The sequence below is a fragment of the Fundulus heteroclitus genome, chromosome 6, assembly GCF_011125445.2.
Source record: "Fundulus heteroclitus isolate FHET01 chromosome 6, MU-UCD_Fhet_4.1, whole genome shotgun sequence".
Taxonomy (NCBI): domain Eukaryota; kingdom Metazoa; phylum Chordata; class Actinopteri; order Cyprinodontiformes; family Fundulidae; genus Fundulus; species Fundulus heteroclitus.
This window is the reverse complement of record NC_046366.1, coordinates 23,233,268-23,252,905: the sequence shown is the minus strand read 5'-3', so window position 1 is coordinate 23,252,905 and position 19,638 is coordinate 23,233,268. Positions and strand designations below refer to the sequence as shown.

Here is a 19,638-nt window from a genome sequence, read left to right as displayed (position 1 = left end):
TTCAGCACACTTTTCTCTTATCTGTTTAGTGTTTAGAAAAACACAAGTCAGCACGGGAAAGTCAAACCTAAAAAAAAAAAATCCACAAATCAGTACTGACCAGGAAATGACTGAGCGGTGCAGCGGAAGTTCTGCCAGCTGCCAATGTGATATGTTTTTTTTTTTTTACTTTTTTAATTATTTAGCTTCTTTTTTTTTTCTCAATTTTTCTATTGTCTTCTATTTTAAAAGATAGTCTGTAAATATTGTTAGCATCATACTCTGCCTAATAGCCCCCATAGACTGCATGCCGCTGAGGGGCATAAGTGACATGGGGCAAATGCTGGAGCAATACACAAAGATGTGATTTTATGTTTGTCAGTCAATGCATTTTGTATGTTTTATGCAACTAGAAATGGTCCCCAAAAGCTTAATGTGGAGATTTATTCAAAACCAAAATACAACCTGAAAGAAAATGGTAAAAGATAAAGGTTGGTTCCAGGATGACCATTTTTTTGGTTTTCTCTTGGGGCTCCAAATGATTAGCACAAGCAAAAAAAATTAAAATAAATCAGATACCAAATCAGATTCATCATAGGTCACCATCTGTGCAGCAAAGCAAGTTTTTAGGGAAGGGTTTTTACTAAAAAGAGGACATTAAGTGGAGATTTTATAAAGTCACAAAGCCGCTGCAGCTGTGTTAGGAGTAAAACCCTGAAGAGAAAAAGCATGTTTAACTTGTTTATTATTGACTTAGCCTCCAACCGAACGCTACGAGACAGTTTATCACATGCACCCCTTTGATCGTACCTGAAATACCACATTCCTCCTTCTTTCTATGGAAATTTTGATGTGCGAGACACGGGACAGGTTGAGAAGACAGCCTCCAGCTATACCTGCTCTGATGTTTATGGGGTATGGAAAGATTATTAATTAACAATTGTTTTCCTGCAGCGCGTGTCGCCACAGTACCTTCTGTGCTTGCAGACAGTTTATTGCATCCCAACAACCCAGATAAAAAAAAAAGCGAAACGAGGCTGATCTCTGTCCAATATCTCCAGTTTCTGGTTGGCCCATGTTTATTTATTACTATTTGCTTCCATATTTGCTCTTTTATGATAGGAAGTCAATGATTCAAAGGTAAACCAAGTGTAATACTTTAATAGAATTTGTAGACTTTTTCTAATTGCAATTTTAGAGTTCAACTTTCATATATAATCCGCTGATAGAGAGCTCACAAGACGGAAGTCATGCCATGCAACTACAAGGACAAAAGTACTTTCTTTGTTTTGAATTTTCCCTTTTTGGTCGAAGCATTTTAAAAGCTCCCAAGCTTGGAATATGCAAGAAGCATGAGAATTAATGCACGATTCATTTAACAGCTTTATTGCACCAGCACGTGCCTTGATAATATTACTTAGAGACAGCTCAGTGGATTATCTCCATTATCTTTCTGAAATTTAGTCTTTCTTCTCCTCTTTGCCCTCCTCCTCAGGGTTGTACACGCTGACGGTGAACTCCCCGGCCTCCTTGCCGTACTTGTTCTTCACCATAAGAGCGTATTTGCCAGAATCGGCCGTGGTGACGGCGGCAATCGTGATGCTGGCAAACTTGCCATGCTCAAACTTCAGCTTGTAGCGCTCGTCAGACACCAGCTCCTTGTCGTTCTTCACCCACCACACCTCAGGCGTGGGCTCGCCCCACACGTTGCCAGTCAGGTTTAGGGACTGAGGAGGAAAGACAAGCATGCATTCAGGAGGAGATTGCGCGAGGCTTCAAAGGCAACAGGCCCTCAAAGGAATGACAATAATAAACAGTTCGAGAGTGTGTTTGCAGTGAGATTATTTAACTCCTTTACCTTGCCTTCTTGGATTGCGACCACATCTGGCAAGCCTCCAACAACACGAGCTCGGTCTTGGCAAGAAAAGCAAGATCAAACGGCAAGAATATTAGCATTTGCTTGTGGACCACATATTGTTTACCTCTCTTGCACATTGACTGGATTAGCACACATCTTAATGGCAATATATCCTACTTTTTATGCTCTTTCTTTCCACATTTAAACTATTCAGTTGTATTGTATATAAGGTGGAACTGCGAAACTTTGGTTTGAATTTGAATGTTGAATTTGAATGTTGTTGCCCTACAAGCCCCTCCTTTGCTCCTGTTCTGAGGTGCGTCTGAGATCAACTTGTTTTGGTGCTGTCTCTTTAAGTGCAAAGGAGGCACTTCACGTCACGTCCCCCTCCAGGCGACAGAGCGTTCCAAAACACCCCCATTCAATCATTTTTGTAGAATGCTGGTGGGCGGGGTAATGAATTGTGTGGGTTAAAAATATCCAACAACCAAAAATGTTTACTTATCTACTTGTAGCTTCGGCATCCTTCAGCTTGGACTACAAAATTGCAGCAAAACAATAAATAAAAATGGCAGAATCGCAAAAATGGTTTGCTGGAAGTCCATGAGCTTGTTTAGCAGCTACGCAGCAGATACTGTGACGTAATTGTTCTAGAAACGTAATATAAAATAGAGAGAACTGAACGGCTTGAAAAACATGTCCCAAACAGAATATAAAAATGACTACGCAGCACCTGGACAGACTACATTCACACTTTCTGCATAACTAGATCCTGCAAGTACACAACAAAATGTATTTAAGGGCTAAAAAAGTGAATTTTACATGATATGTCCCCATTAGAATATACACCAAGGTAATACATTTGACTACACATACACACACAAACCTGGTGAATCTTCCCCAAACCCATGAATGGATCTTAGTTTTACAATCCTCTCAAGGCTGTTTTTGTCCCTGTTTTTTCAACCATGCTTTTTGTTTCCGCTTAACCTTTCCATTAAAATGCGTAGACGCAGAACTCTGTAAGGAGTGCGCCTGTATGGCGATTACCTTTAGCGACTTACTCCCATTGTGGAGGGTGCCAAAAACTGCTTGCCAGCTCTCAAGTCAACATTCTTCCTTAAGATTGTGTAAGCCATAAACATGGCAATAAAACGCTTACAATATATATTAAATTATTTTTTTTTGATTGGTCTTACATAGTATTGTAGTTTTCAGAGACACTGAATTTTAAGTTTTTGGAAGTTTTTGGAAGTTTTTGTAGGCCATAGTCATCAAAATTATTAGAAATAGATGCTTGAAATGCATCACTCTGAGTAATGAACCCATAAAATATGAGTTTCAGTTGAACCAGGAAAACACTAAATCATTTCATGAAAGTCTGTTTCCAGGAAGATTAGCAAGAACGATCACTTACTTCTCTCTGCAATTGCTGCCGCTCTACAGAAAGGAAGAGACAAGAGATTGTCAGTAGTGTCTAAAAATGGTACTGGGGTTATTAATACACTATATAATAACAGGAAATGCATTGTGTATCTGAATGACTCAAAAAGTACATACAGTTTATTTTAGGTTTGAGACAGCTTTTACTGTTTATGCACACAAGCATCCTTGAATACAAAAACCCAGAACTATGAACAATGGAGTTAGGTGAGCTGGTTTACTTACTTGAGCCTTTGGAATTCCTCAAACGCCTCCTCCCATGCTACAAGGCAGCAAATTGGCATTTATGATATGATTAGAAAAATACAGATGAAGCAAAATCAAATATGGTGTGCTTATTTATGTGATCGAGAGTAACTCTCGCATTTTGAGAGAAAAACCTTCACTTACCCTTGCCGCTCAGATCCAAGACTCTCTTCACGCCGTCCTTGCCATCAAAGATATCCATCGTGTATTTGCCCTTGTCCTTCTCGGTGGGTTCATTGATCTTAAGCCAAAGTTGCTCCCCTGTGACGCCGGACTTTACCCTCTCTGAAGCTGCGATCTTGGCATCTCTGATCAAGAAATTCAGAGTAAACAGATTAAGTGGTCTCAGACTGCCTTTTTACAGAGACTTAAGATCCAGCACACTTACATTCAGCGGTTTCAACGTATGATCGAGCTTTTAAGTCTATATTCTGAGAAAATAATATTAGCTGTAGTAGTTGACTGATGGTTTTATTTCTATCAATATATAATACAAACAGAGTGTGTATAAACAGAAATATTTTTCAATGTTTAAATTAGATTTCCTCTACGGCTTTTAGGTTTTGTGTAATGCAGCTGAAAAAAATCTACCCTGCACTTTGCTGCTTAGTTTAATATGAGACATGTATAAAATGTTAGTTTTCAAATCTAAAATTTGATGCAAGAAACAAACACAAAAATAACTTTAGGCAAAGAAGATTTTAGGTTCACTTTATGTTTGGCATATTTAAGATCTCAGCCCTGAAACAAATCCAGTTTTATTTTTTATTGAAGCCAAGTCAGAGACGGCTCTGATTAAAAAGCTATGCTGTTTTAAAAGTTTGCAGAAGGCAAACTGAAAACGAAGTAATAAGCACTGCTTATTGTCAAATCTTCAGTGTGTGGTTTGGGAAACATTTACTTATAAATGAAAATGAACATTTTAAAGAAAGGAATCATTCATAAGGCTATTTGGCCTTATTTAGCAATATGTTTAAGACTTTGAAACACATGTTAAAAATAGCAGCTCACAGCTCCAAAATGTAAAACATATGGATTGATTAATTGTATGAAGAAACTTGATCATACCAGGGATCAGTGCTAATTGTGAACCAGACTTATACTGTAATGTAACGTGGGCACAAACCTGGATGTGTTGTCGTCAACCACACAATGTAAAACATGTTCACCATTGTGCCTACATTAGACTAAATGACTGACTCACAGTGAGTGCTGTTTCCTGACATACCACGCTTGTTACTAAGATGCGACTTATTTTTTATTCCTTTAATAAAAACATAATGACAATGTCGGCATTTTCTCTTTTTCACAACAAGATAATTCTCTTTGCTCATTTTAGATACAATTTAAGAGTTTCTGTTTTTATTGTTCTAAATTATGCAAAAAGGCAACAATTATTCCCATTCTTTGGACCTGTTGGTGTCTGTTTTTAAAATTTAATGACAATACACAATGCCCCCCGCACTTGTCGGCACTCTTGGTAAAGATGTGAGGAATAAAAACACTGAAAGTAAAGGAAACTTCTTTTTCATTCATTTACCTAACTCACAAAAATTAGGATAAACAATTTATTAAAATTAAAATAACTTTTGCCTTGGCTGGAGATCTGCACCAGCACCCCTCGCGACCCCAATAGGGATAAGCGTGTCGGAAAATGGATGGATGGATGGATAACTTTTGCCTCTCTTCGGTACGGCTGAAGATCGCTTTTCACAATCCCTCACACCAGGTGAGTCTTGCATTAAACAAAAGAAGAATATGAAGAGGAGGACTAATGCACACTCATCCTTAAAATGTGTTGTCACTGTGTCATTCAGGAGAATAATGGTTTAGAATAAATGGCCAAATTAAGACAGAAATAGTTAATTGGAACAAGGACTCTAAATTTGAGCTTTATAGCTAAGTTACATGCCTATAACGAAAAGACCAAAAAACAGTTCATTATGATAAAATAAGGCTATATACTGCAAGCATCCATCCAGATAGTGTTCTGATAGTCCTTTTTTTAGCTTAAATAGAACCCCAGCAATAGTCGCCACTGACGCAGCTACTAAATAAGTCTCAACTGAATCCTCCCCTTAGCCGCCTTCCACAAAAGAAAAAAATGGAGGAAAATTACAGCTCCTATCAAATGCAAACAAGGACACAGCGTCACGGTAAGAATTTCTTCAATGACATAAATAAAAGTCAGTGGCTAAAACCTTTTCATTGGAATGAATGCAAATGAAAAGCGCATTAGAAGGCTATTTCCCCCATAAGTGAATTGTTTATGATCCCCACCCCACAAAAAAACATTAAGTAATATGAATGTGTACCTTTAACCATAAAACCCTGTCTGACTATTTGCTACAAAACAGGTTTTGTTTTATTTTCAATTTTTTTAGCCTTAAAGATTTTTGATAAAAATCTCCACTACATCGGGATGTACATCCTATTGTTGAGAGTGCAACCTGATAAATGTCTGAATAAGCTGCAGTACAAAATCATCTTCAAATATTTTTAACTTTGGTGTATGTTGGTCACTCCCTTGATAATGATGCAGTAGGCCAGAATTTTTTAAAAATAGAACGTAAAATTATATCAAGGAAGTCCATTTTACATACTTGTGAAGCCAACCGACACGCAGGTTTTCATCATAATATGTGACGTTGGAGGAGAGGATGATGCCATGTTCGGTACTGTGAATTTGGATGTCACAGGAAGAATTGGCTGCAAGGAAAACGGCAACAACAGTGTTTTCTTTAACGCACTGCGGAAACTGTAGCACTGTTATGCAATGCAAAAGAACACTTTAAGAACGTGCCCACACTCTAGCCGTGTTCATTTTACACGTTTCTCTTAGCAGTTGTTCTTCAGCGCTAATAATGACTCACCAATAACTCTGAACAGCTCATTCATTACAGCTTGGTATCCTGGGGGGAAAATAATGGCAATAATTCACATGATTCTTACAGTGCTTTCAGGGAATCTTCAACAGATTTTCACTTTTCCTCCTAATTTCCTGCTAATGAAATCCACAAAGAGCACTTCACCTGCTTCTGTCAGATTGAAGGCGCTCTTATCTTTTCCTCTCTCATCTCTCAGGAAGACCTCGTAAATGCCTGCGTCTTGCTTGGAGATCTAATATAAAAAGAAAAGTCACATGAGTATCCTCGATGCTGTAATGACTTCCCCTTTCCGAATTAAATCAAGCCGAACACAGTAAACAGTATAAAAAAAAAAGCAAGAAACCGAAAAGCCAAGCTTTTCTGCCGCCCATGATGCTGCAGGCGTCAAGACATTAAATGATGGAGGAAGACATGAAAGAAGTAAGACAACGAGGACACATGGAGACAGGGGGAACACTTATGGCAGATAGATAATGTCCAGACTTTAGGTCTTGGCGGCAGGGGTGCGTCCTTTGCAGATGGTTTTTTTCCTCCTTTCTTTTGCTCTTGCTTATTAATCCACTGTGAATTAGACAGATGAGCCAGTTAATGCAAATGCGACTGACAGGAGCTTACGCAATGACACCAACCCTTTGGTGACGAGTGAAGTTTTGAAAGAATATGATGGATTATCAATATAACTTCTCTGGCACTTTTTTTTTTGCTCTTGCGGATAAAAACAGATCAAGAGTTTGACACAAGCAGTTCTTGTTGTTTAATTGAAGTGTCCAAAGGAGTTACATTGAATTCAGAGTTAGAGATGAAATGAATAAATGAAGCACACAGATAGAACACATGCTGTAGACCCTATGTATAGTATGTATAGTTATAGTATGTATAGTACTATGTAGTGTTGTACCGATGCCATTTTTTGGCCCCGATACCGATACCCGATACCTGGCTGTGCAGTATTGGCCGATACCGATACCATCTGTTTGAAATTGATGTGTGTGTGTGTGTGTGTGTGTATATATATATATATATATATATATATATATATATATATATATATATATATATATATATGAAGAACTGCATACTACTGAGGGTAGTAGAACTTTTTTTGCCTACCTGGAATGGGTGACAATAGTTTGATAAACTTTTGCCTCTCAAATGCCATAATAGTGCAACTTTCATGAATTTATATAACATGTATAATACTAGTCGGGAGAGAGAAGGCTGCGTTCAAGTGACATACAAACATCAAAATCTGTGACCAATTTGTTGGTACTCGCCGATACCGATACCACCATTTTAGTGCGGTATCGGCGCCCCGGCCGATACTGGTATCGGTATCGGTGCAACACTAGTACTATGTATAGTTCGGGTCAGAAACTAGCAAAGACATTATCATTGGTAGTTGGAAGTCTTCTTTTTTTTTTTTTTTTTTTTGGCTTTGGCTTTGAATGATGCATTTGATCAGTTTTTCTTTCCATGGTGATTTCATTATGCAATGTACATTTTCATGACTTTCTTTAAAAAAGAGCCAAAAGTTTGAACCTAATGTGGATTTTCTCTTATTCATACAGGAACAAAATGATACTTACAGACTAAAATACATAGATACACATCCTCTAATATCTAGTTTACAGCTCCGTAGCAAGTTGCTTCTCAAATGTATTTGGTTTAAATGTCCTTAAAATGCACCTTCTGGCATAATCCTGAATAGATATTTGACCACCATTATTCTCAGAAAATGAGTTCCTTGAAATTAGATGTTTGGTTTCTTGCCACAGGCCCAGCATAAAAACATAATCCACACGATTCACCAAGATTAATGAGAGCTTTGGGAGGAGACTACTACCACTTAACATCAGCCTGCTTTATCCATTTCACTTTTAAGTTGTGCTCAAGATCATTGTTGAAACACAACCAAACCGTGTCTTTCATAATCCTTTGGACTAGTGTTTTCAGAATCCTGTTTTTTTTGTTTGTTTGCTTTCTTTTTTGTCCTAATGCATCTCAATAATCCAGGTGGACACAAAAGAAAGTGGATCAGGTTCTTCTTTGTTGAAATGTTTTGTCTCTTCTTCAAGAGACTTCTTTAGTCTGTAGAGCTGTAGGTAAAGTCAGCCTTGATAACTGGTTGTTCACAAGCAAAAGAGGACCATCAGGCTAACAGTCAATCGTTAGTGCTCTGAAGGACACTTATGGTTCCCAGGGGGCTGAGTCATGCTCGCAATAACAGCATTGTAGGAGGGGGACAATTGGACCAGGAGACCGCCACCCCTGTTTAACATCGGATGGTTTCTCTGTACAAAAATGGCCTCCTGTACCCCCCTTTCAACCCAACGTTCTCCTCTAATCAGGATGTGAACATCTTCATCCCTAAAAGAGTGACCGCTGCCCGGCAGAGGAGTGTAAACGGCATAATCATGGCCTGAGGATGTTGCTCTTCTGTGCTGAGCCATCCTTTTTGGCCAGAGTCTGCTTTGGTTCTTTCTCGTGTTTGAGAGAGGATACATTGTTTCCCGTGTTCCTTTGTGTCAGTATCGATCAGTTATTTTCCCCTGTGTGCCCTCGCAGTAATTGTGGCCATTCTCCTTTGGTACATCTCGTCATGCTCCCCACATTCATTTCATCACACTCACCCGTTCCTGACACCAGTAATCATTGTCCTTGTATTTGATCTCTTTGTTTTCAACCACTCGTTGCTGGATCCTCCTGTCGTGGGCCAATTGTTTCTGTTCGGCTTCCCGTTGGTCTCATTCTGTGCTCGCCCCTGTTTCTAAGTCTCTTCTTTATTTTGTCCTTAAATCACTTCACCACGATTCTGCCTTGCTCCTGCCTGTGTGTAGGTCCTCCTCAACTAAAACTCATGATGACACCCTCAGATGAACGGAAATTGCCTAGGAGGTTCCAGAGCACTCTGGGAAAAAAAAACTGAGGCTGAAGCCTGGCATAAATTGGAAGCTGAAAACAGGGACCAGTTTTACATCACCGTGGACTTAGCGGGTCCTGATCAAGACAAAATGACTGCCTGCTGCACAAATCAGCACATTCAAGCATGACTGAAAACTGCATCTGTATACATGGAGAATCCAATATTTGGGGTGTATGTATGTATTTATATATAAGTTTATACGTATAATTTTCATCCTCTGTGGATCAGAGAAAACCTTGATAAATTCAAACCTGCACATACAACTGTTTACTTTGAAATGTCATTGGAATTTAGAATATGTGGAGTAATTACTCTACCTCAGATTAATGCTGTTCAAATGAATCAGAAAAAGCCCAAATTTAACATGACTACTGGTTAAAAACGAATAAGTAAATAAACTGACCAGAAATGTTTGGGCTGAAAAAGACATCATTTGGCATGAAGAACATGTAATGCAACAGTTCAATATGTTTGCTCAGATTTCTGAATCGATCAATCCACTGTTTTGAGTCTAGGAGTAAAGTTAAGTTAAACTATGAAATATAAATATATAGCTATATAAAAACATATTTTCGTTTATTTCTGTGTCCGAGCCGTATGACTAGCAGCACAACATTTTGTAGAGCTCCACAACAAAAGCAAGAGCTGCATCACTGCATCGATTTTAGCGCTTAACTCATAAACACCCAACTCCTCACAAAGTACACCCTCGGTCCAACAGACTGACCTTTCCAATATTAAAGGTCAGCTCACTGTCCTTTTTCTCGATTTTCTCAGCACCCTCATCATCCTCAGCAATTTCAATGCAGTCCTTGGACCATATGATCTCAGTCTCTGGTTTGATGTTTCCAATCTGCAGAAGAAGGAAGCGATCAATTTGAGGCACATGAATTACAAGGGTTATATTAGTAGCTTAATATCACTGAAGTTTTTTTGTTTTTTTTCACCTTGCATTTTAACAGCACATCACAAGCTGAAGTGACAGTGAAGCCAAGGTACTCAACAAAGTGAGGACCTGTTTATTGTAAACAGAATGGTTAGAGAGACATAAAGATAAGCAGAAAGCTTAACGTGTCGGAGGTGAGGCATATCCCTTACCTTGTTTCCTGACCCATTCTGCCCTCTCAAACTCAGATTTCCTTTGTAGTTCTCTGAATTCTGCATAAAAACAGGATGCATTTTCATTGCCAGTTAAATAGTTTTAAAAACACAAATAAAAATATCACAAACACGAAAAATATAAAGAATGATCTGCTGCCCCTCAGTGGACATGTTCTTTCCCTGCAGACTTATCATTTTGTCTGTAACTGTGAACCGTCTGCATGTGCATATATGAGATGTCCTCTCTGTGTTTGAGTTCTTACCATCTCCAATTAGCACTAGACTTGTAGTGCCCTTAGCCTTGCCATCCACCAGGTTAAAGGTAAATGTTCCTTCGTCTGTGACCTCCAGAGAGTCCATAAATAGCTCGACAAGGCCGGTGGTCTTGTCGAACTTCATCGTGTACTTCTGCAGCCAGCGAAGCAGAGAAACACGCAGCTTTCAGCACTGGTGCTGATTAGAGCAACACATGTGCATTTATATTTCCATTTATTCCCACCTTTCCTTGCTCAATGATGACATCATTGAAGACATACTCCACTTGGCAGGCAGAAGTGAAGTTCTCCAGCTGAGCCCAGAACCGCACTCGGCCTTTCTCGAGCAGCTCCATGGCCATTTCATTCTTGAAGGGAATAACTGAAACGTACAGCAGGTATTTAAGCGTTTAACACAAGCAAGCGCTTGAAGCATGAATTTACTAGCTTCCCGCAGCGTTAACAATAGCTTTAATTGTTCTTGTAAATTGCCGAAAGTAAGTTGCTAATTCATATCTGCGTAAACAGAGTATAAATAACTGCCTAAATGATATTAGAGCTCAGTTTTAATATTCACCAGGGAACTTGTGTTCATGGCTAAGGTCCAGGAGACGCAGGAGGGCTGTCCAACAGGAAAAGACAATAAGAGAGGGAAAAAAAAATTGGAATGATATGAAGTCAAACTACATTGATAAATAGCACTGAATGATCTGAGTCCGCCAAATATACCCCAGTGTGTGAAAATAATATCAAGCAGCTATTCAAGCAGGATAACACAGACATGTATGCACTGCCAAGATTGTGGGCTGACTCACCCTCCTCGGTGAGAGTGTAGCTGGAGGAAACGCCATCAGTGTTGGTGACCATACAGGAGAAGGTGCCCAGATCCTCCAGAGAGAGACTGTTAAATATAGCTCTGGATCTAAAGACAAGGCAGCAACCATAGAAAGTGAGAAAAGATGAAGGAGTTTTATCTAACCGATCAAGGGGACATGTTGGAGAAACACGCTGAAAAGTTAACACGTAGTCATAATGCAAATGAATGGCGTGAAAATCATGAGCTTTTAATTATGTATCTCAACCTTTTTTCTTTCTCTTTGGGGTGGACTGAGAATACAATATACATCTTTGGTGATTTCAAAAACAAAAGGTATGTGCTGAAGTTTAAATTTATTGTGGATAAGAGAGTCAAAATATATACATACACCATGTTTAATTAGATGTCCCTTGGCAAGTTGCATCCTCAGTATTTTCTGAGCCACCAACAAATTTGCTAGAGTTCATTAGCTTCTTGGCACCCTTCTAGCCATTGTTTTAGAGAGAGTATTACGACTGCTTGATGTAAGACTTTTAGAAGTAGTTTTATTGTCAATCACTGTCCTGGCCCCCAACTGTGTCCGAGATTCACCCATTTGACCAAAACTATAGATTACAGGAAACAGGTTAGGATTCTGGAACAACCCAGGCAGGAACTATTGGAGGTCAAGCCTTAAATGTACTGAAAACGGACTTTCTCCAAAACCAAACACCTGCAAGCTGAAATTAAATTGAGCCACTTGGCCACAATGACAAGAAGTATGTTTGAGGAATTAACGAGAACATTTCAAAGCCAAGAATACTGTACTGTCAACAACGTGGCAGCATTATGCTGTGTGCTGTTGATTTACAAGTGGTATTGGTCTATTGCACAAAGTCTATATTTATGAAGGAAGACCCCCTCAAAATTCTGCAACTTCCCCACAACTCAACTGCTAAGATAATGGTTGAAATCTGGACACAATTTAGTGTTACAAGAGGATAATCATCCAAAACACTTATCAAAATTGCCTTTGGAATGGATAAAGAAGGCTACGATTAAGAGGGGCATATCTCGCAAAGTCCACTTTTTTAGCCCTTAAATACATTTTGTTGTGTACTTGGAGTCTCTAGGAGTGGAGGAGTGCAGAAAAGTTGAATTTAGTCTGCCCAGGCCCTGCGTGTACATTTAAATATTCAGTTGGGGTCCTAATTTTCAAACCATTCAGTTTTCTCTATTACATTTTTTAACAATTATGTCACAGTATTTGCTGCTAAACAAGGTCACGAAAATCCGGCCAACAAATTTTGTGAATCCGCCATTTTTATTTATTTATTTGCCGCAATTGTATAATTCAAGCTGAAGGACACTGTAGCTAAAAGTGGATAAGCGAAAATGTTCAATTGTTGGTTCTATTAACCCCCACATTTCATTGCACAGTCCCCCAACATACTACAAAAATAGCAGATTGGGGTGAAGTGGAACGCTCTGGGACCTGGATGGTGTGATGTGCCTCATTGCCAATTAAAGAGGCCGCACCAAAACAAGTTGCTCTCAGATGAATCTCAGAACAGAGGTAACAGAGGGACTTGCGAGCTTCAATAACGAAGAATCCAGACCATTGCAGGTCCACTCTGTGCATGCCACAACAGAATGATTTAGATGTCAAAAGGAAGGCATTAAAAGCATGATTTGTCTCCTTTAAGCCTCTAGAAAACCCCTGATTTAGATTTGAGGACTACTCTTAAAAGTTAGCTTTCGTATCGGGAAACCAGTCAATTTTCTAAGCAGAATTACTAATTCTGCTTAGAAGTCAAATATCTGGCCAGAATTATGCTAGAAATGTATTGATAGGTAATGTACAATTTATCAAACTGTACAAGGTGCAATTTGATAAAAGAACTATGTGGGTTGGAGAAAACTTGTTTATCTAATCATTATGTTCAAGTCAAAAACAAGAAAAGTTTGAATGCATGAAATAACAGCCTAAAATGAAGTCATGCCAATCATAGCTGTATGTAAGTCTCTCACTGAAGCTGTATGTTGGACTCAGCGATCACAATGAGGACACATACTTGCCCCCTTCGGTGACGATAGTCAGGCGAGATGTGTCTGTGATCTCCTGGTAATTCTTGGACCAAACAAAGTGAGAGCCTTCCTTCATCTCAGAGCACTCGAAGACCATAGAAATTACACCGTTGTCATCAACATCCACATAAATATCTTTGGTGCCTAAAACAAAAGAAATAATTCAAAATGTCAGATAGTTCAGCAACAGATCTTAAAAATAGTTTTTTACCCACATAAACTATTAAGTCATGCATCAATACCGAAATACATGTTTTTCTTAATAAGCAAAAGTGGAACTGAAGTCAAATCCCTTGTTTGTATGCACAAACTTGGCAATTATAGCTGATTCAAGGAATTTCTGTTTTTCTTGACCTGCACAGGAACCCAGAGAATTGAATGAGTGACTTAAATGAGAGAATCACATTTACCAGGGCGTGTCTGGGCCAGAATTGGACCCACATTTGCGGAGGGATTCCCAACTCCAACAAGATTCTGAGCACGCACTCGGAAGACGTAAGATGTTCCTGCCACCAGCCCAGTCACCTAAACCAGCAAAAATAATAAGAATCAAAGAGTAGGCCCTTAAAGTATATTTTTTTTCTTTATCTCATCAGACTAGATGTATCTTATTTACCTTCATGAACTTTTTCTTGTTGGTCTTCTCATGAACAGCCTTCCAGCCTGCCTCGCCTGCAGAGGCCTCCTTGATGTCCAAGTAGTAGCCATTGACAGGACTGCGTCCATCAAACACAGGGGGTTCCCACAAGACCACCACAGAGGTGTCACGAACCTCAAGCACATGCAGACCAACAGGGGGTCCTGGGAAGATCAAAAAACATTGTTTTATTACTTGAAGATAGTGAAGTCTTAAACAAGAAAACATTTTAGATAACATTCTTACAATGTATACTGATTTTTTAGCTTCCTTTAAACATTTAGTATAGGCCTATGGGCTATACAAAACATGTTCATTAGATTTCTACACAAAATCATTCTCAGATAATAATATTTCACCTTCATAGTTTCGTCTATTTCGAGCTCCTTTCAGAATGAGCTGTTTTTAGAGCTCTGTCACTCTTATGCAAATAAGCTGTAGCTGGCTGCACCCCCCCTAACTCAGTGTTTACAAGTGAGCTTTATACACATGAAAATGGCTGCGAAACAGTACACCTTTGACATCAGATCCAGAAGCTAAAGAAGTGGGGCCTCCTGTAGAACCAGCAAGAATGCGGCAATCGGTTTCTGAATGGTAAGTAGTCTATTCCTACAGGGCTACCTTAGAGAGAGACCTAGAGCTATGCTGAAAGCCACATTTCTGCAGTGTGAAACTATCCTGTTATGTGTTATAAGTTTTTATAAAGTGGTGGTTTGTGTAAATACTTCTGGCAGACATTTTGGTTGTTTTAGGTTGGAATAATCTGAGAAAAAAATAAGAAGCTAGGAGCGCTAGCATCCCTATGGGGCTTTCAATTCCAATTAGTATCTGTTTGTCTGTGTAGACTGTCGTGGTATATCTTCTCAACTGCCTAGAAACATCTGTTTGTGAGTGTTAGGTTTTTATAAAGCGTCAGTTTGTGTAAGGTACTTCTAGGAAGCATTTAGTTGTTTTAGGACAAAAAAATCTGTGAAAAAAATAAGATGCTAATAGCGCTAGTATCGCTATGGATTTTCAATGCAAATTAGCATCATGCTAACCGTTGTCTGTCTTTTCAGCCGTAGTTAAGTGTAAGGGAATTCTATGCACATTTTTCCGCATGTATGAAAATATTAAGTTGTGTATGTGATTTATTCTGATAACATTTACAACTTCAGTGTCTGTTTCAGTTTTACTTTTCTTGGGTTGCTAGATAAGGAGATGGGCTTGGCTGGGGTTGCTAGGCGAGGGACAGTGCCCGCCTATTGTGACGTAAATAATGGAGAGGTTTTCAAACGGCTCGTTTTCCAGACACCAACACAACATTTTCTTATTGCCAAAAACAGCTGGATTTTTTAAAATATTTTTTGCGTTTGAACTGTTTGCTATTTTACATAATAGGTCACCTTTAAAAGGCGACTGTCTCAGTCGTTGTGCCTTGGGCAATTAGTATAGCAGGCATTTAAGCTTATATGCTACTATTAGCATGTTTGTATTTTGTCAGTTTATCACAACAAAAACAGGTTATTTCACTGTTGCTGCTTTAGCTTAAATTTTTGCTTTTCATTATGCTTCTACTGTAAGAGCTGGGTTGTACATCATCACACCTCTCCTGACAAGTTTCACAGCTTGAATATATTATTTTGTATTTTACATTTGTTTGTTCCAGTCTGGGGGATTTTCACCAATCTGTCATGCAAAAAGGCTTTTAATCAGATCAGTCTTTTACTGTTGCCAGAGATCTATTCACAAACATTCCCTGATGTTTAAGTGACTTTGATGTCCTCAGAGAAAAACAAACGTCTCTCACAGATCCCCTCTGCTGAATTCGAGGTGTGTTTGTGATGTTGCCTCCAGAAATGCAGGCATTTTTGTTTGATCTGTTTTTCCCTTTTGGAAACTTAGTGATGCTCCATGTGGTTGATTAATCTTTATACAGCTGTTAATCATAGTGGGTTAAGCGTGTTTATACTCTGACATTTTCTTCTTGCCTATTCTCTATTGATCGTAGACAGAGTTAAAAAGAGAACAGTGAGGGGGAAAGTAAAGTGGAGCACAACACAGTTGTTGTCTCCAAGCTTGTAAGGGTATCTTGTATTCTTGGGTAAAAGAAAAAAGCCAAACAGATCTTCTTAAATCAGATTAAATCTGCGATTATCCCTCAAAAAAAATGCCTAATATTCATTAAAGTAAATTATAGTGTAAGTAATAAATCATCTATTTGTTTGCATGCTGAAACTGCAGTATCTTGTACCTGGGATAGTAATGGTCCATTCCTTGCACTCAAAACCCACACTGGGCACAGAGGGGTTGCTCACGCCTGCCATGTTCATTGCACGGACTTGGAACTGGTAGAAAACGTTTTCCTTCAGGTTCTCGGCCTAAAACAAGAGAAAAGACAGAAATTAATCTCACACAAAGCAGTTCTTTTAAAATAGTCAACCCAACTTTATTTATACAGCGCCAATTCACAGCACTCATCTCAAGGCACTTTACAAAGTCAGTTCAATCAAATCATACAGACAGATTAGTCAAAAAAACATTTTTATCTAAGGAAACCCAGCAGATTGCATCAAGTCACTGACTTGCAGTTAACCATTAAATGCAGATGTTTACACTTGAAAACAACAAGAAATAGCTTCATATTTTTAAAATTTTTAAGCAGGACCAGTTGCGTGACTCAGTGATATCCAGGGGTTTACCTTAAAGGAAGTTGTTGTGAGAGCCTTTTCGTTCATTTCATGCCATTTTCCATAAACGCTTCCCTTTACTGTCCTGTAGTCCACAAAGTATCCTCTGATATCTGCTCCCCCGTTGTTAGTGGGTGCTGTCCAACCCAGCACCATGTAGTCCTTCACAGCTTCCAACAGGGTCACATTGGTGGGACTTGCAGGTACAGCTTTGATAAGAAGTAGTTGTGAGGAAGAGAAAAAATGGGGTTAGAGACACCTTTTTATTATTATTATTTTTTTCAAAAGCAATAATTTGACGTACCCGAAATCACCTAAATGTTTTCATTTCTATGATAGTTACTGTTGCTGTATTAGCTTATCCTAAAGCAGAAGCCACCCGTAAAGAGTTATATACTTTCTGTAGACACGAAAACTACAAAGGCTAGTTACAAGCTTCACACACAGCAGCGTCACGCTGTTTTGAGAGCTGCGTCACTGGGTAAAATACTTACGCTCAAGGCCAAAAGTCGGCGAGTGTCATTCATAGAAAGTTACTGCAGCCAGACAAGAGTCTCCTAGGAACATGCTGTTTGAGAACACATTGCTTTAGCCTTCAGCTTGGTCATGCACCAACAGGCTCCCCTGAAGAGTTAGCAAACAGCAGAACAGAACCCCAGCAGAATCCAGTAAAGACAAAATCGATACTGACATGTAGTAAAGCATCTTGAAACACTATCTGATGTATGAGCCTAAAGACGGCAAAGAGAAAAAATGGGAAATGGCTGGATGCAGAGTTATTAATTACATTTTCCATGCAGACACATGCTGTATTAGTATTCAGTGGATGCACCGCTGGGAGTTATATTGTGAAGTGGTGGTAAAAGCTAAAAAAAATATATTTTTGGGTTTTCTTTAGAGAGATTTCTCTTGTTAATAATTAAATGGGTCTGTAATTATTTAAAACCATCCCGGAAGGCAGAGGAGCGGGTCAAAGCGTGGGCCGAATATGACAGCGCATGTGAACAACGGGGGGGATAATTTGTAAAGAGGGGCACTCACAGATGGCGGCCAGCACAACCACGGCATCAGAATTGGAGGAGTTCTGGCTGTATCCGGCCGCATTCACCGCCTTTACTCTGAACACGTAGTTGGACCCTGTGGTGAGGCCGTGGCACACAAACCTGAAAGGAATACGTTCAAGCCAGTTTGATTTTATTGATGCATTCTGCAGGCCGCCAAGGGGCACTTCCCCTCGCGGGAAAGAATACTTTTTATGATTCAGCTGCAGTACAAGGCTGCGTGCAAATTCTGGGTCGTTAATGTGTCATCGATATATGATGAAAGAAACAAAAGGACATATTTCCAGACAAATTCTAACTTCCTGCCAACTGCAGTTTTGAGGTAAAAAGAAAAACTGTCCACCTGGTCTGCTTGACAGGTTTATTGTTGCAAGGCATCCACACATCAGTGCCCACCACGCTTGTTTCAATGTAGTAGCCAACCAAGTGCTTGACATCCTTCGATGCCGCCCAGGTGACAACTACTGAGGTGTCAGTGTTCCTGGTGGCTACCGGACTGCCTGGAGCAGAAGGAAGATCTGTGGGAAAATAAAGAGACAAAATGCATATTTCATAGGACGTAACATATAGAAACTCTGTGAAGATGAAGCCCTCTTTAAGTGCAGAAACAGGTCTGGAATAAACCAGGGATGTTATCCTGTTAAATGATGCAGCAGGGTTGTCTGTATGCAGAGCCTGTACTGATATATAGCTGCGAGCTTTGTCAGCTCACCAAGTTTGTCGCCGACAATGATTTCTCCGGTGGGTACAGAGGGCTCGCCCACGCCGGCGGAGTTGCAGCATCGCACGCGGAAGTTGTACGATTTACCCTCCGCCAGGTCAAAGACGGCAAAGCGTGGAGACTTCACTGGCATCCCGCTGTTCACTCTCTGCCAGGTGTCTGTCCCTTGAATACACTGTGGGAAACAGAGGGCAGGGAAACTTTTAAAGGTCCAAGTGTTTATAAAAACTAACTATATAAGCCATTTATCTGTCGTTTTCTGTTGCAGTTTTATTTCACTGGGATAGACTGCTGCCTTGTCCACTCTGCAGTGTCCACTACATGTATTCTGCATGTAGTGCTGGAGATATTTTACCTGACTCCGCCAGATAGATTTGCTCCGCATATCCATCTGGAAACCTTCCGTTGAAGTCATTTTGGGAAGGGGCGAAAATACTGGTTAGCTGATTGGCCTATGTTGGTGATAGACGGGCCAAATGAACCAATCAGATTCCTCGTCGCTCGTAACAGAACGACGACGAAAACACAGCCACAAGCCAAGCTACTCTTGCTGCTGCAGGTAAAGGCTCGTTAGCTCAGCAAAGAAATACTCTGTAATTCCGATAAAACTTGCTCGATAGCCACGCTAACGCTAGTTTCATCGGCTGAAGCCGCCATGTTCTTTAGACTGAACTGACGCGCTTCCCGTTGCGTCACACCTCAACCCGCCTCAAAGCCAACGCTGATTGGACGTTCGTTTGGTGAACGGCTCCAAATTTTCTTTAACGGAGAGTAGCCAGACTGATCTGCGAGTGAAACCTTGAAAGCTCGCGAGATCAGGATGGTCTCACGAGGCTAGGAGATATTCACCAGCCAGTCCCAGGGTAAAACTCTTTTGCATGTTATCTTTGCTGGCTGACTAAAGAGGTAACAATGTTGCAGCTTTTAAGAGATCTGCTTCATATTAAAATCCCAAACAAACCAAGTTAGGATTT

At 39.7% G+C, this 19,638-nt stretch overlaps 1 protein-coding gene across 3 annotated transcripts in view; it reads right to left on the bottom strand.

Moving 5' to 3' along the window:
• Positions 1-1,120: 1,120 nt before the first annotated feature.
• The window catches only part of myom1a (myomesin 1a (skelemin)), a 31,380-nt gene continuing 12,862 nt past the window's right edge, over positions 1,121-19,638 (bottom strand). For 2 of the 3 annotated variants that reach the window (XM_021324928.2, XM_021324930.2), the window contains 24 exons: positions 18,656-18,839; positions 18,287-18,461; positions 17,924-18,045; positions 16,895-17,091; positions 16,447-16,573; positions 14,193-14,377; positions 13,987-14,101; positions 13,564-13,720; positions 11,508-11,614; positions 11,270-11,314; positions 10,938-11,074; positions 10,702-10,846; positions 10,436-10,495; positions 10,285-10,352; positions 10,065-10,190; positions 6,898-6,975; positions 6,559-6,646; positions 6,400-6,438; positions 6,130-6,235; positions 3,671-3,834; positions 3,506-3,542; positions 3,255-3,277; positions 1,838-1,893; positions 1,121-1,706 (listed from right to left, as the gene is read on the bottom strand). In XM_021324928.2, the coding sequence (XP_021180603.2) occupies positions 1,440-1,706; positions 1,838-1,893; positions 3,255-3,277; positions 3,506-3,542; positions 3,671-3,834; positions 6,130-6,235; positions 6,400-6,438; positions 6,559-6,646; positions 6,898-6,975; positions 10,065-10,190; positions 10,285-10,352; positions 10,436-10,495; positions 10,702-10,846; positions 10,938-11,074; positions 11,270-11,314; positions 11,508-11,614; positions 13,564-13,720; positions 13,987-14,101; positions 14,193-14,377; positions 16,447-16,573; positions 16,895-17,091; positions 17,924-18,045; positions 18,287-18,461; positions 18,656-18,839 (2,808 nt within the window). In that variant the 3' untranslated portion in view covers positions 1,121-1,439. The remainder of the gene's footprint in view (positions 1,707-1,837; positions 1,894-3,254; positions 3,278-3,505; positions 3,543-3,670; positions 3,835-6,129; positions 6,236-6,399; positions 6,439-6,558; positions 6,647-6,897; positions 6,976-10,064; positions 10,191-10,284; positions 10,353-10,435; positions 10,496-10,701; positions 10,847-10,937; positions 11,075-11,269; positions 11,315-11,507; positions 11,615-13,563; positions 13,721-13,986; positions 14,102-14,192; positions 14,378-16,446; positions 16,574-16,894; positions 17,092-17,923; positions 18,046-18,286; positions 18,462-18,655; positions 18,840-19,638) is intronic. The other variant, XM_012879327.3, reaches the window with a different exon arrangement.